Below are 21,568 nucleotides of genomic sequence, written 5' to 3'. Positions count from 1 at the left end.
CTGGTCTTGTAAATAATAATTCACAATGTTCAAATTAAAATAATAATAATAAAAAAGTTTTCAAAAAATTTTATTAAAATGTAGTGACTTGTTCCTCTGAAACTTTTCGACTGTCATCATGAATCTCTTCAATTTTTCAGCCCCACTTTATCTCCTGCTCAATATTTTCCCATTAAATATTCCATTTGACTAAAAATACAGTAGATTACAGAAGCAAAATGGTTTGTGAGCAGCATTTCATGTTAACTTTATCTCTGCTGTATAGCCAGAGCACACACTGCCATACACACACCTCACGCTCGCACCAACTGCCTTTGACTGCTCCCTATCTAGGGATGGTGACGCTGTCTCGCTCTCAGTGCTGTATGAATCAGTCTGAATGTGGAGGCCAAAAGCAGCACGTCCACATGAGATCTTACTCATCAACTTCCTACTGTTACCGTCTCTCCACACGTCTGCACCGCAGGTACTGACACAGAGCATGACAAAGACTGCAAAAGATGAAGAAAGACATCTGGGCAAGAGTCTACAGCCTACACAGACAACATCCTCTCCAAAATCAACCCCAAAATGGTTGATTTGGGATTCTCTACATATCCAGCAACTTTATAATGCTTATTAATGCTTTCAAACCCTCAGGACTATTATTAAGGTTATTGTTATGTGTGGTTTAAGGTTTATGTCTGTTTTTTGTGTTTCGAGATAATAGTTAATGAGTAAGGGGGCTGGTGACTGCATGTCAGACAAGCCTGGAGAAAATATATAGAGTCATACAACATCCATCTTTCATGAATTACTGTGAACCTACAGCAGGACGGAGTCATTACACTCAGATTTACAACCAGCTGTTCACACACACAAGAACAGCTCGTATTTAAGAGATATTTATGGGCAATTGTCAGTGTTTTTAACTAAAACTGAAACTGTTAAAAATGTTTCTGTTAATTGAAATAAAGCTGAAATAAAACAAACTGAAAGGTAAGTCAAAACACTAATAAATACTATAACAGTGTATAATTAATACTGACCCATATTTACATTTCAAAACATGTTCAGTGGCCCGATGAATACATTAGGTAAGCAAAGATTAGCCAATCACAAGAGAGGTAATTTAGATACAGATGTCTTAAAGGTACAGTAACAAAATCAGAGATGGGAGAAAATGGCCAAAAACTGACAAATATGAAAGTAAAGACAAAACGTGCATGCTATTCCAAATTAAATTAAAGATTGCTTTTCATCATCTTTCATCAAAATTTAATAACTTGCTCTTTGAAACAACTTTCTCTTTCAGAGGTTATTTATATACAGAAGTCTTAAAGGTACAGTAGCAAAATCAGAGATTGCATAAAATGGTCACGGAAAGCTTATCTATGGATATTTTGCTACAAGAATCCTTGACTTACATTATAAGTAGACTTCAGGGAGAAATAAAACACTATAGAGTGCAGCACGTTGCGTGTGAGTGCCGGAGCATTCTGTGGCTATAATGCTCATCTATGGAAAAGCGCATCCATATTTCATGGAGCTGCATGCCAACCAAGTGATACTCGACGTGGCACGAAAGCAGCGAGGCTTCAAAGGGATCAGGTGAGCGCTGGGAGAACGACTTCTACTGCTGAACTTCACAGAGAGAGCCTGACAAGGAGCTCAACGCAGCACGAGCGCGACATGCAAAGATGTGTAAAACCCACAGCGCAGAAAACACAATAAACAAAGACAGAAGACTGTATGACTAAAAATCAGACTCAAATCCCAGTGCAGGAGGATGCTTGCAGTAACGACGACTGGGTTTTGTGTTTTTCAGCCATGTCATTGTTCCTCTATCTGCTCAAGTAGAAGGATGCAATATACATAATTTATAAGCACAGATTCATGGCACTGTTCACTAAACAGGCATGAAGATGTTATAACACAAAGTAAACGGTGCCATTCAATGATTATGCGCACATCTTTGCATTTTCATCCCAGTGCATGCATATGATTATTAAGGACAAGTAATGAAACCTCAAAGGAATCTCTCAAACAGAAATGAAAATGTGCTGAAAATGTGCTCACCCTCAGGCCATCCTAGATGTAGATGAGTTTGTTTCTTCATCAGATTTGTAGAAATGTAGCATTGCATCAGTGTCTCAGCAATGGATGCTCTGCAGTGAATGGGTGCCGTCAGAATGAGAGTCCAAACGCTGATGGACTGAAGGTGCTGTGGATTACTTGTGGATTATTGTAATGTTTTTATCAGCTGTTTGGACTCTCATTCTGATGGCACCCATTCACTGCAGAGCATCCATTGCTGAGACACTGATGCAATGCTGCATTTCTCCAAATCTGCTGCCATGAAGAAACAAACTCATCTTCACAAAAGTGCAAAATGAATGACCTGTAATACAGATACTGCATATTCATAAGCATGTATTAGCAGTGATTCGTGTATAAATCACTGGGGAGATATTAAGAGCTGGTAACTGCCATACTGCACATACAGTGAATCATAAATGATTTATGTATCTGGGGATATTAACCAGGACGGCACAATCCATTCATTCCAGCAGGAACAAGGAAAAGAAAGTGTGTCAGACAATCTGGGAGCTGCTTCAGTTTGTCACAAGATATTGGTTTAAAAAGGGGGGAATCAAAACTGTAACATATTTTGAGAAGTTATTAGCCATTTACACAAATATTTGTAACAAGTCTCTGTTTCAGCAACCTCTTTGTAGCAAGATAAAAACAAATACAAAAAAAAACCACAAATATAATAATAAAACAACAATAATGTAATAATACAAAAAAAATATTTATATTATTGAAATTATCTAAAAATAAAAAATACAAAACAATTATTTTAATGATATAATAAAACAAAATAATAATAAAATATTTAAATTATCTTTTATTTCATATTATATAATTTTAATAATTGCTTTTTTTTTGTTTTCGTTTTTTTTTGACGATTCCGATTTTCTTTCTAAAAACTATAGTTGATTGCATATACAAACAAAAATCTATACTTTTTTAATTTAAAAACTTATTTACATAATAAAAAAATTATTAAACATTAAAATTCCCCCTAATCTGGACAAAGTTAAAGATGTTTTCTCACTTAACCAACTCTCAAAATAAAGTGCTCTGTGACTAGAAAAGAGGTAGAAATAGCAATTAACTTCATCGTTCACATCAAATTCTTACATTGTTTCAATTAATTCAGTTTTACAAATAAGAAATGATGGGAAAATGCAACGATAGGTTTAAATATGAAACCAAACCAGTAGGTGGCGTCATATGACCGTCTGAATGAGTGAGTCATTTAGTCCTACATCCAACAGATTCGTTCAAACGGCTGATTTATTATTGGATGTGGAAAGAGAATTCTGTATTTTTTTTTAATTCAAAAACTTAGATTCATTCAAACGGCTGTTCAAAAAACGTGTGGATTCATTCAGTAACGAAACAGCGCTGTGTGCTGGTTCTGCTGTGGCTTTGATTGGAACTCTTCATCAGAGAAATTGAGCGAAAACAGTCAGTATTGTGTCTAAAATGTAATGTTTTTTGAACTACTATTGTATAAAATCACACTGCAGTCGTGTTCAATCGTTTAACGTTAATGCTACATCTAGGTTTGTGCAAAGTCACTGAATAAGAGTCAATGTCAAGATCTGGTGCTCGTGTTCCTGTGTCTGGTCTCTGGATGTTTACTGCTTTGTTGTTTTTGTTGATTTATTTCTTTTTTTTTTACACATCTGTTACCCACTGTCTCCTCAGACCTTGCATTTGATTTTCTTCTCCCAGTGGTACAGCACGCACATTTCACCGCAGAGGACAGACGTGTGTGTGTGTGTGTGTTAACCCACTTTCTTCACAGAGAACGACATGGCCATTAGGAATGAAACTGACCTGCAGAGCGTCGTCTTCTTTGAGCAGCTCTTTCTGGGGGAACAGGTCCCGGGCCTGAATGTACTCCAGACTGGGCGGCCCCTCCTCACCCTAAAACACACACAAAACACACACTCCATTACAAATCAACCTCAGAAAACAAAATGCTTTTCATTTTGTAATCTGTGTGTGGGAGAGATATTTTTGTTTTTGATTTTTGACCACATGTCAGCGGAATTCTAAAGTGCCTGTCATTGGAATGTTCGGTTGCTTAGCAACTGTAAACAAATTTGCTTTGGCCGAATTCTAAAGCATGTTTACTTATTTTTTTTTAAAGACAAGCATTACCATTACAGCTTTTCTTATTTACATTATCACAATCATTAGTTTTTAGTGATGTATGATGAATTTGTTTATTTAAGAATTTTATGGAGTAAATATGCCTTTATACTGACATTCAGAAACCGCTATTAAATTTAAAATATTTTGGGAGGTTATGAGTCATTTACACTACTATCTGTAATAAGTCACTGACTAAACAACCTCTATAGAGCAAGATTAATAAAATCCAAAAAATTAAATATTATTTTAATATTGTCTTTAATCACACATCGTAATAAAATTAGATACAACTAAAAAAGCTTAAAAAAAACAAACATAAAAATAAAATATAAAAATAACCGAAACAAATAATTTGTATTATTATTTTGTTTATTTTATATTCATTTATTTTAATATTTATTATGTTTTATTTTATTATTTTTTAAATTATTTTTGTTAATTAACTGTTAAATTTTCTAAAATTTGAATTTAGAAAGACAGTAAATAAGTAACCATCTTATATGAAAAATCTGAAGTCACAGCTAAAACCCTAAATAAAAAAATAAAAAATACAATCGCATGATGCACTGCAACAAGCTCCAAAAATATCCAAAATTGTATCTACAATTCAATCAATGCTAAAAATTATTAAATCTAGTTAAACGTGGTTATCTGACCCAATATTTATGCATTATGTTATGTATTATGTTATTCATTTGTATGTCATTTAAACACGCCTGTGTCTTTCCTCATGCACACAGATGAACGATAGAAACCTGTCTCCCATCTGCTGTCATTTCCAGCAGTGACGTAACGGTTCTGCTCCAGTCACAAACTACAATCAGTCGCAGAGACTCATGACTGACAGACAAACGAACAATTAGCAAGAGACAACAGACAACTACATCATCAGAGAACACATCACAGTCTATATCAGTGTCCGCTGTGAGTTTTGATGGTTTACAGTACAATTTCTGGATCGATTTAAAAGGCAAAAAAAAAAAAAAAGGGTCCCAGGTTTCAGTTGTTGAATTTTAGGCCTTCACACACACACAAAAAATTATATATATATATATATATAAAATACTGTAAAATAAAATAATAATTAGTATTTTATTACTATTATTATTATTATTGATATTTTCATTGTTATTATTATTAATGTTTATTCAAATAATTTACAAATATGAAATTACTATAGTAAAAATACTGGAAAATCCATTACTAAAAATGACTAATTTTATTTTACAGAATAACTGCAGAATTACAATAAAATTATTTTATATATAAAAAAATTATATTATTATTATTACACATTAATGTTTGTCTTTATTTTCAAATCAAGCGTTTATTTTGACAGAAAACAGCCTATGACTGCAGGCCATTATATAAAATATAAAATTATCAAAATTGTCATTAGTATTATTTTTTTTTTACAATTAAGAAATTACTACTGAAAAAAAAAAACAATGAAGTAACATTGAAATTTAAAATTAAGTATTTATATATATATATAATATATATATATATATATATATATATAATAGTATTAATATTATATATATATATATATATTATATATATATATTTTTTTATTTTGTTTTGCATAATTACAGTACTAATATTAAATCTTAATGTTTTTATTTCCACTTTTATTTCGGCAGAAAACTGCGTTGAGCCCTAAAGCATCTCCTTCGTTGCCAGTGGGTTTTTAAATGCTTCTCGTTAGAAAATTGTTATATTGTTGTTATAAAACACTGGACTGTGTTTGAACTAAAGCAGCTCTTTTTCACTGCAGGACTGAGTTTCCGGTGCGGCAGAAACGTCTGATCGCAGGGCTACGTGTTCAGAGGCGGCACGTAGTGGATTGAACATTGATCTGAAGCGACCTTGAGCCGCCGTTCACATCACAGGACGAGGTGAAAGACCCTCGCCTGGCATCAGACGCCAGTGAAGAAATCAACCACACCAACGGAAGAGAACGCAAGAGACAGCCCCACACGGGGAAAGCTCTCCAACGCAAACTCTACAGCATGCAACAAGAGTTTTCATACTCCAGAGTGAAGAACATCTGAAGACATCCCTCTGAACTCAGCACAGTTTGATTGAGAAACATCAGTGAAAAACTTGCTCGTTCTTTTCAGAACGTTTTGCTCGTTCTTTTCAGAACGTTTGACCGATTTTCAATTTTTAATGGTCAACTTGAAACCGTAACTACAACATGATTCAAGAAACATTTTCTTAAAGAAAATTCTATTCCAAGTGCAGCACACATGAAGTTGTCAACATGATGTAAATGTTAAACAAATCAAAAAAAAAAATCTCCCAGCCCTACATACAAGGATATGAAAAATTTCAAATAATGCACAATAAGACCAGGAACATTTATTTAGGATATTAGGCAAAAGTGACCATGAGCAGCATCAAGATTATCAAGATTTAGTATATAAATACTAAAAAAATATTTAGTAATATACTAAAATATACTATTTATATACTATTTTGTATTTATATACTAAAATACATTTATATACTATTATACTTTTAATTAATATTTTAAATTATTTTGTTTTTTATATTTTTTGTTTTCACTTTAATTTTAGTTAAATTTTAGTATGTTTTTGTCATTTTTATTAGTTAAAATAAAATAAAAATAAATATTTTTATTTTGAATGAAATAAACAATTTTTATGCATCATTTATTGCCTGTCTCATATACATTAAACATAAACAGTTTTACTATATCTTAACATTCTACTCAATTAAAATTTTGAATTAATTTTAAGATTTTATATTTTATATATTTTTATAATTTTTTTAATGTTATATTTTTTATATTGTTATTTTTGTTTTTATTTTTTATTTAATTTTTTTATTATTTTTTTCTTTTGTTTTTTATACTTTTCTTATTTTCATTTGTTAAAATTTTATAAAATATTATAAATTTATTTTTTATATTTTGTTTTTATAGTGTGAATGAATTTGCTTATTTGTTTTAATTTATTTAGTCTTAGATATTTTAGTATTTTAAATTAAAGAGAGAAATTTTAATTTTTCATATTTTATTTCAAGAAGCTTTTTTATGGTTTTAGTTTTAGCACCTCTGCTTCTCCAGCACGTCTCATATGTCGCTGACACAGACATAGACTCAGAAAACAGACACGATACGTCAATCACGTCTTTGAAACGTGTCCAAACCCACAGCGACCCTCAAGGTCAGCTCAAAAGGCCAAAGGTCATAGCGCATAACAACAGGTGGCTCTGTTGAAACAGCAGCAGAAATACCAGCTGAAACTAAGTAATGGATACATATACATAAAAGGTTACTAAGTTAGTTTGAACTGGACAGAAATGCATTTAACATGTCAATCATGCAAAGACTGAAATAATGTCATACATGCTTTAAATATATTAAACAGCCATGTAGTCCTGTCTATATTCAAAATTAAGTATGAATATTGTGTTAAAAAAGTACCAATTAAAATTTTACATTTTTAAATTACAGATACTGTCAAAAACTTGACTCACATTTAAAATTCTGAATTTCACCTCAATGTTCTGACTGTGTGAAACTATAGCACACGGAAGACACTAATGTTATCTGAATTTGATTTAACAGTGTTTGACATGTTAATGTAGCGATTTTATGACTAATAATCAAGATTAATCCAGTCACACTTGACTCAAGTTCATCCATCTACAGCGATGATTGTTATAAAACTACTCTGAAGTTCAAGTCTGTGCCTGAAATGGGATTGTTTACCCAAAATGAGCAAGTTGCATTGAATTATGTGTGAAATTCTTAAGTAGAAAGACTGAAATGGTACTGTACCCTAATAAACTTTATTTACATTTTTTTAAACACTATTCCTCAAAGACTTTACTGTCTGATTGTTTTGTACCTTGTTGCTAAATTATAGTTGCAATCAGTAGAGAAGAGACGAAGAACAAATGACCCTGACACACACAGTCCCGCGGTCACACTCCGAGTGTGTGTGTGTGTGTGTGTGTGCATGACACAACAGCAGATGAGCCAGATGTGCCATCACTCACTCACTCACTCACTCACACACACACACACACACACACACACACACACACACACACTCCAGATGTTCATAAAACACAGCTGAGAGACTGACCGGACAGATTCAATCAGGCCTGTAAACATCACACACACACACACACACACACACACTATTTTAGTGACTCATTCTTAAGCTTTTAACATCTGGTCACTGGTATACCTTATATTTTTTGTTTTGTATTTATGATTTGTTATAAAATCGTCTGGGAGCATGAGACATAAGACGATATGCAACATCATAATTGCTGAAGAAAAAAAAAAAAAAACGGCATTTTATGAGATTTCTCGGACACCAAACACACAATATAAAAATCACTTTAGAGTAAAACAGTCTCTGTTGCTCACCAAGGCTGCATTTATTTGATCAAAAATACAGTAAAAACAGTGAAATATTATTACAATTTAAAACCGCTGTTTTCTATGTGAATCTATGTTCAAATGTAATTTATTCCTGTGATCAAAGCTGTATTTTCAGCATCATTACTGCAGTCTTCAGTGTCACATGATCTTCAGAAATCATTCTAATGTGATGTTTTTGTTTTGCTTATTATATTTGTTGAATGTTGAATTCTGTTTTGTTTTTTTTTTTTGTGTGAAATTTTTTATTTTTATTTTTTGGATTAGGAGTTGATAGTTCAAAAGAACAGCATTTATTTGAAATAGAAATATTTCGAAACATTATAAATGTCACTTTTGATCAATTTAATGTGTCCTTGCTGAATGAAGTGTTTATTTATTTTAAATGAACCGTCCTGTCATCAGGCGTCTGATACTGTGTGTCCGTCACAGATGAACAAAGGGACAACAGACACCAACACCTGTCAGACACACATGACTGAAGAACATGAGTGACGAGACCCTCAGAGGACAAACTACAGCAGAAATCAGGATTTAACACAACTACAACTACTACAGCTTCAGAAGGTTACAAAATAACAAACTATCGATAAATATTTTAAATGCATCATGATTTTATATCATCTTTGCCAGGTGAACAAGACAGAGGTCAGCCTCTTTCTTCATTTTCCTGAAGTGATACTTTACTAATAAACACTAGATAATGCTCATGTTTCATATTGCTTTATGAAATAACTTTCTGAAAATCTCATGTGAACTTTATCATTTATTAAAGTGCAGAGTATTTAAAAGTGTAGTATTATTTAAAGGCAAGCTTCGAACAAAGCTTTGCATGTTTTATTAAAATGTTTCACTAAAAAGTTAAAACATTAAATTATTAAAAATATAATAATAATAATATATGAAAGAAATAAACAATATTTGAATAATAAATAATAAGCAAAAATAACATTAAATACTACAAATTTGTATTGTAAAAAAAACAGTCTTCCTTACAATGATCAACCCCTAAACTGTTGACATTAACACAAAAACAGTGGTATGTTTATGCATATTTAATAAGATATGCATTATTAGTATTTTTTAAAAGTAATTCAGTCAAAATGTGTGCTTGTGTTGGTTATAAAGAAAATAGAGACATGCAAACTTAATGAAACTGAAGAAAAGAAGAGAAAAAAAGACTTGATAAAAGACAAAACTTAATATATGACAAATTACATATTCATGACACTGAATGCAACATTATCAGTATTAATAATACCGATATTCTCCCTTTCAGCATGATAAAGAAATCTCTGCCAGAACTCCCATGGGTTCACTCCCACAATTCCATGGGGCAGAGTGTGGCCTGTTGCCATAGCAGCAGACTCTGCTAGTTCTCATGAAGACACAGAGGTCATGATGCTCGTGTGAGATCAGAGCGAGACGCCCGCTGACATTTACTGAACCGCCATGAGTCCGCTTACATTATTTCTGTTCATTTTATTTCTGGTAAAGCAAAAAAACTGGTGGAAAACGTAAAATCAAATTTAGATTTTTCTGAAATGCTGGTTTCTGAAATGTAAAATGCGATTGAAAAAATTATGATTGTTATTATTAGTAGTATTATTATTATTAGATTAAAAATATACAAAACATCCCTGCTCTAGGAGGAGTAGCAGTCAGAAATTTTACAGAAAAAACAAAACAAAAAAAACTCCTTTTTACGGGAAGAGAAGATTAAATATTTGTAGTCCAAAGTCTCTCTAGACTATTAAATAAATGCTGTTAGGTTTACGTGAGGCTAGAGGAAAGAATCTCAATCTCTGATACTCACAGAGAGAAGCAACGATGAAGCTGGAAATTAGTATAGTTTTACTGCTGTGTGTTTGGGCCACACTGGCACAGGATTTATTGACACCGACATTAGATCTCTTTAGAGAACTCAACAAGATTGGTATCATGGGGGAAAGGTTAAATGCTTTAAATGATGAAGTCAGGGAACTAAGAAGCATGATACTGAATCAAGGTACTGTACATTTTTATTGTTATTATTTTTTGACTGGACACACTGGAGAGACCAGTTTTTCTTTTTTTGATAGCATGAAAAGAACCATGAAGGGTTCTTCTTTTCACTTGCTTATCCGTTTCATCTCATCTCTTTTTTTTTTTTGCAGCAAGGGCAAAAGTAGCTTTTTCAGCCACATTGTCATCTTCATTGGGCTCCAGATATTTTGGGCCTCATGCAGAAGCAACCACTCTTGCATATGAAAATGCATTTACTAACATTGGAAATGCTTATGACACTAATACAGGTATTATCCCATTGCACAAAGTAGTTTAACGCTTCAACAGTCTCACCATCATCATTTGAAGAACGTTTACCATTATCAACAGGAATCACTGTGTTTGGTATTCACTGCACCAGTAAAAGGAGTCTGATATTTCTTCAACTTTGTGGGTAGTGTTCAATCCTGATGAAAGAAACAACCGGTGTGAGACTGCTAAAAAAATGGTAATTCTGTGTCATGGTCACAGCATCAGATAACGCTCCTGGGCAAGACACTGAGGACACTACGTCCAACTCGGTTAGTCTTATTCTTGAACGAGGGGACAAGATATATCTTCAGCTCTTAGAGAACCGTCGTGTCTACACAGATAGCTGGAGACGCACGTAGCATAGTGGACACCTGCTTTTTATGTGCTCTTTTTTACTATGTGAAGCTTCTGCCCATGTGCATTTCTGATGATGCAGTATGCTAGTCCGAATGCAGTGCTTTATTCAGATACAACATAAAACTTTTTCTGAAACTGTGAAAAAAAAAATGCTTGGCAGAACAATAAAAAATCCATCAAATACAAGAATTTTGTTTAACCCTTTTTTGAATATAGATGTGAAAGTGCACTATTCAAACTTAAATTGTTATAATTCATGGACGCTTTGGAATACAGACCTAAGGTTGGACTTTTTTTAAGAAGACAATCTGCAGATTATTGCAGAAGTGGAATCATTTCAAAATATTAAAGTATCAAAAAGTTAAAGAAGTTTAAATTTACTGTTAAGAAAATGCACTGTCCCATTTTTATTTTATTTTACATAAAATAAATATTTTTCAAAATATTTTAGAATCCAAAATTGCTATAAAATGAAAGCCTTGTGTCTAAATAAGTTATGTTCCAAATTTGAAGTTGATATAAAAAAAATTGAGGTTCCTGAGAGATTTTATTTAGAGCGTTATACCACAAACAGCCACCGGGTGCCATCGCAAACTCCACTGAATTTTTTAAATGCATTTTTCTGTCACAAATGTCTAACTATCTCTGTCAATATCACTTCTATCACAAGATAGTTATAGCACAAACAAATCTTGAGACTCAGACCTTTCCGACGATATGCATTTTGTCAAGATTATAAAAAGTTTTGATTCTAAAAGACCATAATACATTTTGTAATATGACACCTAACTCCACCCACTAAGATATAAAAGTACGATTTCCATGGTAACGCAATGTCCGATTTCAAAATCGTTTTCACAGGATGAATTTTACGTTTTCAAATGATATGTAAGTTATGAGTATTACTAAGATATGCGACAGAGAAAAAAGACAATGAAAAAAAAGTGCACCAACGGGCCAACCGGTGGGCCGGTGGCACTTAAGAGGTTAATATAGCCTCAAAAAAAATCATTTAAATGTATCACCATTTCCACACACTGCTGGGAATTATTGTTTGCCGGTTTTAGTTTATCTTTCATTAATATTCAAACCCTGTCAATGTTAATATGTTTGTTTGTTTTGTTTAGACACTTTTGATTCTCTCGTCATAAATCAAATTCCATGCATAATACATGAATAAAGTCATGCATTGTTAGTAAAGTATGTTGCTTGCATGATTGAGCATGTTGTCCTAGGATAGTCATCATTACACTTTGCTAGTGACAGACAGCTTAAACACACAAGAAGTCTTACTGGTCAAAAGTTCAATTAATGTGTCCTTGCTGAAAGTCTTTGGTTTTTTCAATTGCTTTGATCAGCTGTTTAAGAGAAATCTCAAGTCTGATCAGCTAGCAAAGGAGAGGTTGTAGCAGCCCGAGCCCGAGTCATTGCATTTTTGTCAACTTTTAGTAGTCATTACTTTTAGTCAAACTGCAGTTACCAACATTTATTTTGGTAGCTATTTTTTAGATGCAGCCTTCAAACAAAAATAGTCATTAATTCTTCTCTCTTTAGACCAAATCAATCAAGCTTATGAGAAATTTAAATCAAGGATTGAATTTGGAAAAACTGGAATAAATGATGACAATTTTCATTTTTTTTGGTAGATATACAAATTAAATCATTTTTTCAGATACAGTAGGTTTACTTAACGAGCATACATTTAACATCTTTTGTTGGTTAACATTAATGAAACGATACAATAAATATTGATTCTGAATATCGGTTAATAATATCGGTGGCCACACAAACATGCAAATAATCGGTATCGGTTATAAAATTTCAATATCGATTAATCTATATGACACACTCCAGGAGAAACAGCAGACAGACGTAAAAAAAAAATATATATATATATCGGTTCTGCATATTAATTATCGTGCATATAAACATGCAATTAAAATGTATTGTATGGGTTACAAAAAAAATCAACATTGGTCAATCTCTAAAACTAAACACTCCAGCAACAACAGCAGATAGGCTAGATGTAAAACAAATAAATATCAGTAATGCAGATCAGTTTTTGGGCACATAAACATGCAAATAATCTATTTCAGTTATTTAAAAAAAATCAATATTGGTTATTCTTACCCAAACACTCCAGCAGAAGAAACAGCAAAATAGAAATAATATGATCATTAAATATTGATTCTGCATATTAGTTATCGGGCAGATAAGCATGCAAATGATTTGTATTGATTATTAAAAAATGTTTTTATATTGGTCAATCTCTACTAAACACCAGATAGAAATAAAATAATGCAATAAATATTGATTCTGCATATTGGTTATTAGGCACAAACATGCAAATAATCTGTATTGATTATTAAAATAAAATAAAATCAGTGTCGGTCAATCTATACTAAACACTGCAGCAGAAACAGGAGAAAGAAACAAAACAATAAATAAACAGCATATTGATTCTGCATATCGTTATCAAGCACATAAAAACACAATCTATATCTGTACCGGATCTTTAAAAAATAATAATAATAATAATAATAATTAATCTCTAATTTCTGATGTCTTAACTTGCTGCCTACACAGTGCACTAGCTTTTGGAACAAAGCTAAGTGTGTATTTGACTGGAGTGGAGGAGAAGAGGGGAAAACTTCTGTCAGTTAACAGAGACGACTGTCTACAGAGCTCTTGATTTAGCTGAAGAAAGCTCCTCGCTCTTCAGCCGCTCATGTAAATGGCCCAGCACTTTCTGCATTAAGCAGATGAATGAAGAGCCATTGTTTCCGTGTCCCTGAAGCATGGAGCACAGCCAGCAGAGGACTCCTGAGGACTGTAGTCGGCACCGCCACGCAACGAGGCCGCAATCAGTCCTTAGAAACGCCCTTCAGAGTCCAATCACAGTATACAGGACTCAGGACGACCACATCAACATCCAACTGTATCCTGGAGCCAATGTGAGGTCCACACAAAAAGAACATGTGCGTACATGTTAATGAAATTTGAATAAATTGGAATTAAGGAGACCTAACATGCACTAATCTTTTTTTACGGGAAACAAAACCTAATTGTGATTTGTGATAAATATTATGACTGTGATTCAAAATACAATAAAATTTGGAAACATTTTACATTTTTAAGGATCTATTTACATTAACATAAACTGACAAAAATATAGTGCTAAAGCATTTATTACTGCATATAATTACATTTATTAATATTTGTTAAATAAAATCAAAATTCTATGTTTTAATATAAATTAATGGACCTGAGCTGACATGAACTAACAATGTACAGTTGAACAGAATGTTAATTTAGTTGAATTAATATGAGATCTATAGTTACTTTAATAATTGTTTTGTTAATTATTTATTAGTTATTTTATCAACTAACAATTATTTAATAACTATAACTGTCGTTGTTATTATTGGTAATATTAATATTGAAATCGTAATATTACGTATAGACATGTTAATTTTGTTATAGTGTTGTTATGTATAGAGAGAGAGAGGGGGGCGCTAGATTTAAGATCAATCTTTCTGGTGGGCTTGAGTTTTCATTCATCACATTCTCTATCCTCAACATACATCTGTGCTCTTTCAGCCAGCCGATGGATCGCTTCTGCTGCGTTTGCACTCTAGCTGGTTAAAGACGGAGACATTAACGAGGGGAGAATATACTCTCCTAACGAGGATCGGCTGCAGACGCGCTATAAAAAAGCTCAGAGTGACACAGAGATCTTCAAACCGCACGCAGACACACCAATGACTCCTTCAGCAAGTTACAGGACAGAAATAGAAACAGGAACGAGGCCAAGACGCAAGAAACCAAACATACGAAAAGTGACGACAAAAGTAGAAAGGAAGAAACAGGGAGGCTAGAAACGTTCTAACGACGCAAAACAAACATTCAAACAAGCTGGAAAAAATATATCTAAATATTAGATTTAAAACATTTTCTAATAAGTAGAAATATTTCTTTGGCAAGTAGCTAAAGTAAGTAAGTTTAGGTTTAAGTACTAAATTACTTAAAATGAAACTGAAATAAAAATAATAAAGCTACAGAGGAATTAAAAAAAATGGCATAATAGAATAAAATAAAAATGAAAAAAAAACACATAAAATACACTTAAATTAAACTGAAATTAAAATAAAAATAAAAACAAAAATAAAAAAATAACATCTTACTCTTAGATTTTGAAAATTCAAATAATTAAAATCTTAAAAATAATTAGTAGTAGTAGTTGTATATAAATAATGATAAAAAATAACAATAATAAAAAATTTGCTATAATTGTTAATTTATTTTCTTATTTGTTTCTCCAGGGAATTTAAATGATTTATTTTTAATTTGATTTATTAATATATTAGCAGTACTTAATATGTAATTAAGTTATTAATTTAATCATTTAACTTAGCAATTCATTTTAAAATAAAAATGTAATAAGTATGTCATAAAGTACATTTAAGGCACAAAAACATGCTAAAAAACTTATTTATTCATTTCCAGATAATTTAATTTATTTTATTTATTAATATATATGAACAGCAGTTAATAAAAAAATGAGGGTAAATCAAGAAGTATACTGTAATGAAAAGCAAAACATGTGAAATCAAGACTTTGAAGCATTTACCTACATGCACAAAGTACATTTTATACACATTCAACCATGCTAAAAACTTTCCAGAAGACATATATTGTACATATTTGAATTTATTTGATTATTTAATTTATATTTTATTATTTCTTATTTTATTTATGAATCTATAAACATGTCTGTGTAGCTAGAAATGTTCACCTTCATGCATAAAGTACATTTCTGGCACAAATAAAGAAGCTGAAGAAGAGCATCTCTCAGAGCTCATCCCTGCTGGAAGGCGTCACCTTTGAGCCGTTTACAGGAAACACAATGTCCTCGTGTCAAAAGATGCTTTATGGATCTTCAGCTGACCCTCTGACCAATTATCTTGTCACTTCAAGACAGCGGCATGAAAAATGTTCTGTCGCAGGCTTTAAGTCTCTGGGAACACGGTGATTGAGGATGCTGCGGTTTTTGCCTCGTCACGCTCGATTCCCTCCCCTCTATCCCACACTTTACCTCATTTGTTTGTCACCGTGAGAGAACAGCATGCGCTCGAAATAGAGTAACACAAGACCAAGCACTGAGTCTGCACTCGCTAATGCATTAACAACACGCTCCACAGTAACGCCGCCAGCATCAGATTCACCCACAACAGCTTCGTTTTTAAATAAACCATGAGAAACAAATTTGACAATTCAGTTTATGTCCTAAAATTACTAAACTAGAAACCTAAAACAATAACTATAAAGAAAAACAATAGAAATGACAAAACATACAAAGTTATTAAAATAGAAATAAAATTAACAATACATAAAAAAACATAACTAGAACTTATACTTTGTTCATTGAAATAAAGCTGAAATAATATAAATATTAGATGAAAGAAATAATGGACAAATAATTTAATGTATATATAGAATAATAAAAATGACCAAAGCACACGAGTAAATGACCACAAATAAAATTAAAATAAAATAAAGCTTTATAGAAAAAAATGACAAAAGCACTTAAGTAAAACAACAACAAAAATATTTTTCAGTAATTTAAATAAACCCTAAATAATTAAATGTTAGATGAAAAATAAAACAATAAATCAGCAATGTATATAAAACAATAAAAATGCAAAAGCACATAAAAAGAGAATCTGAAATAAAAAAAAAAAATATATAGAAAATAAAATACAAAAGCAAATAAGCAGAACAAAAAAAAGTTAAATGATGTGAGTGTGAGATGAAAATAATTATTAGTTTATTAAAAAATTTTTTTAATAATAAAAAAACTAATTAGAAATGTATATAAAATGAAAATAATAATAAAAAAAAGCTAAATAAATTAAAATGTGTGAATGACAAATATAATTTGAGAAATTATAAAAATAAAAGCCATTTCAAAATATTAAGAAAACTACAAAAGTATATAAATAATACTAAAACACTTGATTATTTTCTTTCACATCCCATTATATACTCTCCAGCTCTCGATCTCTATTCGTGCTAGACGGGACAGGAACACGAATTAAATCATTCAAAGAGCTTTTGGGACGGGACAGCTATTGGTTTAATTTAAAACAATCATCATCTACTGTAATCCAGCGGGAAGCGCATGAGTTTGATTGATTAGAGATTATTACAGCCATTCAGACTAAAACACATCCAGACACGCATTCATCTCGTTTCCATGGATACCGCAGGAATTCCGTCTCCGGTTTACTCTTCCCTCGTATTCATATACACAAAAAAGGAGAGAAAAGTTTTCTTTTTTTGTCTGGGTTAACAGATTGTTGAACAGTGCAAACTCAGGTCAGGAGAGCATATTCTGTGGATGCCTTTTTGTGTTGATTTGATTTGATTGTTTTTTTTTTTTTTTTGATTTTTTAATTTTCTTCAGATGAGATGGGAAGTACAAAAAGATCCATAATGGGTGTAACAGGCAGCACAACAAGAAATGTAGCTACAACAAAATAATCATAAAAATAAATGAGAAGCTGTGCAAATGTACAATATTTATATTGAGGTTAAGCAATTAAACTAGACAGGACTGCAATTATCAAATGTAGATGTCTGCAAAACACAAAAATATATACTTTTGCAATTACTTCTGAAAAAAAAATTCATTTAAGCACTTTTACATAATTTATACTATATAAAAATATTAATTATTAATTTTATTATAAAATATTATGACTAAGGAAAGAAAAATAAGAAGTGAGGCCAAAAAAAATGAGTAAAAACCCATATTTATTTATTTAATTCATTTTTCAGGGAATTTATTTCTTTTTTAATTTTATAATGGCTACAGCATTTTTTTTTTTTTTTTTACTGTAAATGTAAGTTTTCATTGAGCTGAACACCAAAACAAAAAATTAAGCTTTTTCGTTTTTATAATCAATTAATTAATCATTTGTATTTAATAAATCAACACTCAAATAAAAGGCACATAAGGCAGTCCTCATATCAACTTTTTAATAACATAATTATGTTTCTACTCCAATTTGTTGTTGAAATATGAACATTTAAACAACATCTGTGATAAAATTATGTTTCTACTCCAATTTGTTGTTGAAATATGAACATTTAAACAGCATCTGTGATAAAAAATAAAGAACTTTAATGCATCGGTAAGTCAGCCGTCTAGATCAGCCGAGAAACAATGCTCTGACAGCTCGAGAGGAGACCAGACACAGAGGAGAACAAATGCTTCAGTGGGACGGGAGCCGCTCTCTCTCTCTCTCTCCTCGCTGCTACTGAATATTTCAGGAGCAGGAATCTTTGAAAAGATTCAACCGCGGCAGCAGAGCCCAGCGCTGAGGAGAACATGCGTGAAACACGGCCGTATGTGGGGCACTCGTGCATGATGATGAAGATCAGCTCATCTTAAATCAAAGACGATCTGCACGATATCTCGGATTATGATGAAGATAAGGTCGTGTTGAATCATAGAAGATCTTTAATAGATGTAGTCATAAAACAAAGTTCAGTTCATGTTCATATATTCACAAACCATCGAAGCACATCAGTTTAACTCCTTCAGGCATCCATAATCAGCCTGCATTAGACTAATCAACTATATTACATGCTGGAATAAATGTTTACTGTGTAAATCTATTTAATCGCTTATAAAGCATCTTTTATTATACTGATGTCCACTTTGTGTGCCAACAACACTGCCTAAACATAGGAAAAAAGTGAATACATTAACTATTTTCTTGGCCTTATTGCTTTACTTGGTGTCATTTTATTAAGTATTATTTTAGACTTTATTACTTATTTTCTTATCATTTTTTTATATATATTTTTTTTTTATACTAGGGCTGGTACGATAAATCGATGCAGAATCAATTTGTGGATCGATTCTTAGATTTTCAAAATGCATCGAGATTTTCTCGAACTTAGATTTTAAACCGATCTCGAATCAATTCTGAACTTAGATTTAACAGCAGATGGCACTCTAATCTAGTTTTATCCGCACACTCAAATGCTCATGAAGAAGAGCGCTGAAGAGCACTTGTGCGTTCGGCTGAGTCTGTAATTTCACCTCAGTTTAGAATGCTTTTATGACGCCAGATTAATGTAAACACAGCCCACTGTGAACACCTCTATAATTCGCTTCAACCTTTTTGAATTTTATGAATTATTTTAGGTTCAAGTGTGTGTATCTGCTGTTCAAAACTAAGCTCAGAATCGATTAAAGAAAGAATCGCGACGCATTCGGAAAATCTCTGAATCGATGATAAATCATTTCTCAATTCGCGATGCATCAATTTATTTTCCCAGCCATAATATATATATGTGTGTGTGTGTGTGTGTGTGTGTGTGTGTGTGTGTGTGTGGTGTGTGTGTGTGTGTGTGTGTGTGTGTGTGTGTGTATATATACATATACATACATACATATACATATATATATATTTCTATGTGTATGTATATATAAACAGCAATATTCTTGGAGTAATATTTGATCTGACATTTTCTGTTTGCACTTTAATTGTAGTTAAATTTCAGTAATTTTGTTGCATGCTGTGTCATTTATTATATTTTACATTTTTATATTTTGTTTTTATTATATTTTATTAGTTTAAGTTATTTTAATACTTTAACCCTAACCAAAAAAATCAATAAAAATGTTATAAATAAATGTTTATAAACCTTGCATTAAAAAAAAATGTTCTGTAACTTCCACAGAAGTCTCTGTTGTTTATTAACTCACTAAACACACAAGTGTATGCAAATCTAACTCAGTAAACAATATGTACAATTTATGAGTTTACATTGTTAATTATGACTGTGCTCTAGTTGAGAGTTATGCATGAGAGAGATTCACATCCAGATAACCTGTGCGTGACATCGAAACGCTTTCAGACTGCAGGTGTGTTCATCACGACTCTCCATCTGCCACAGGCTTCACAGCGGCTCATCCACGGCTGCGGCGAGAGCAACACAGAGCTCACACACGCTCACGACACACAGAGCTCCAGCATCAAAACACGCACATCAACATCACAGAGCTCATATTACTGCTTCATCAGACACTGAGAACACGTGTCCGAATGGATGGATAATTCTTTATTTAATTAGATAATTTCATTGCTCTCACTGAGAACCACACACTCACAGCAGGAGCAAACACAAACACGCTTCAGATATGATAAATATCTTACATCACACATGACTGTAAATCTCATAGCATGTTATATTTACATTAATGCAATTTTTATAACCATTTTAGGATAGAATTTTATAATTCAACAAATGCTAAATATTATAATTTTGGTTATAAGATATAATTTTCTAATAATTTAGATATTAATTACTAGAAAATTGACAAAATGCTTTACATACTAAAAAACAAACTAATATGGTATATGTATAGTTATGTTATTTTGTTTTTAGTTGTTTTATAACTATAAGATACAAGTTTTTAAGTTATTTTTGCTGGAAATTTGATGAATTTTATATTTATTTTTTTTTGTTTTTTGTTTTTTTATTAGTTTTTGTTGCTGGTTTTTGGGCAAATAAAACATTGTAAATGCTAAATATCCATCATGCATGCTATTTTTGAAGATATGCTATTTTTATATTTACAATATTTTACAATTGTTATTTTTTCTGGAAATTCAACACATGAAACGCTTCACGTATTAAAAACCCAACACATTACTTTTATAGTCGTTTGTTATTTTTATAGATATTTTATAATAGCTTATAAAACATAATTTAGAATCAAATAGGATTCTTTATTTACTAAATATCCATGTGGAAGTGCCTATTTTTACATTTTCCAGTTAATGAATTGTTTTGGGCCAAACAAGAGTCCGGTACAGTTTGGGACACGTCCCGCTTCATCAACACTCTCAAATATAAATAAACCTTACCTAGAAATACAATCATCCTCATGCTAAGAGGCATGTGAAACTATATATTTTCAAAATATATTTTTTTATTGGTTTGTCAACTAATTGCTCTTAAGGAAATCCTGCATAAAAAAGGCTGATTTTATTTTTTTAATCTAACCATTAGAGATTGACCGATATATCGATTAACCGATAATTTCCCCGATACTTACGCATTTTACCATAATCGGATATCGATTTTGATAAATAAATATTTTAATTTTTTTTTTTGTTTTGTTTTGTATGCAAGGAGGAAGTGATTGTTCTAAATAAAATGGTTTGTTCAGTTCAGTGGTGTTGTAATCATTGTGTC

At 31.7% G+C, this 21,568-nt stretch overlaps 1 protein-coding gene across 1 annotated transcript in view; it reads right to left on the bottom strand.

Annotated features, from left to right (window-relative positions):
- Positions 1-21,568, bottom strand: part of LOC109067900 (myotubularin-related protein 4-like) — a 63,258-nt gene that overhangs the window by 30,673 nt on the left and 11,017 nt on the right. Inside the window, 1 exon segment of the mRNA XM_042723478.1 lies at positions 3,892-3,981. Within this exon segment, the coding sequence (XP_042579412.1) occupies positions 3,892-3,981 (90 nt within the window).

Source organism: Cyprinus carpio, chromosome B5 (assembly GCF_018340385.1).
Source record: "Cyprinus carpio isolate SPL01 chromosome B5, ASM1834038v1, whole genome shotgun sequence".
NCBI classification, from domain to species: domain Eukaryota; kingdom Metazoa; phylum Chordata; class Actinopteri; order Cypriniformes; family Cyprinidae; genus Cyprinus; species Cyprinus carpio.
This window is presented reverse-complemented; position numbering and strand designations above follow the sequence as displayed.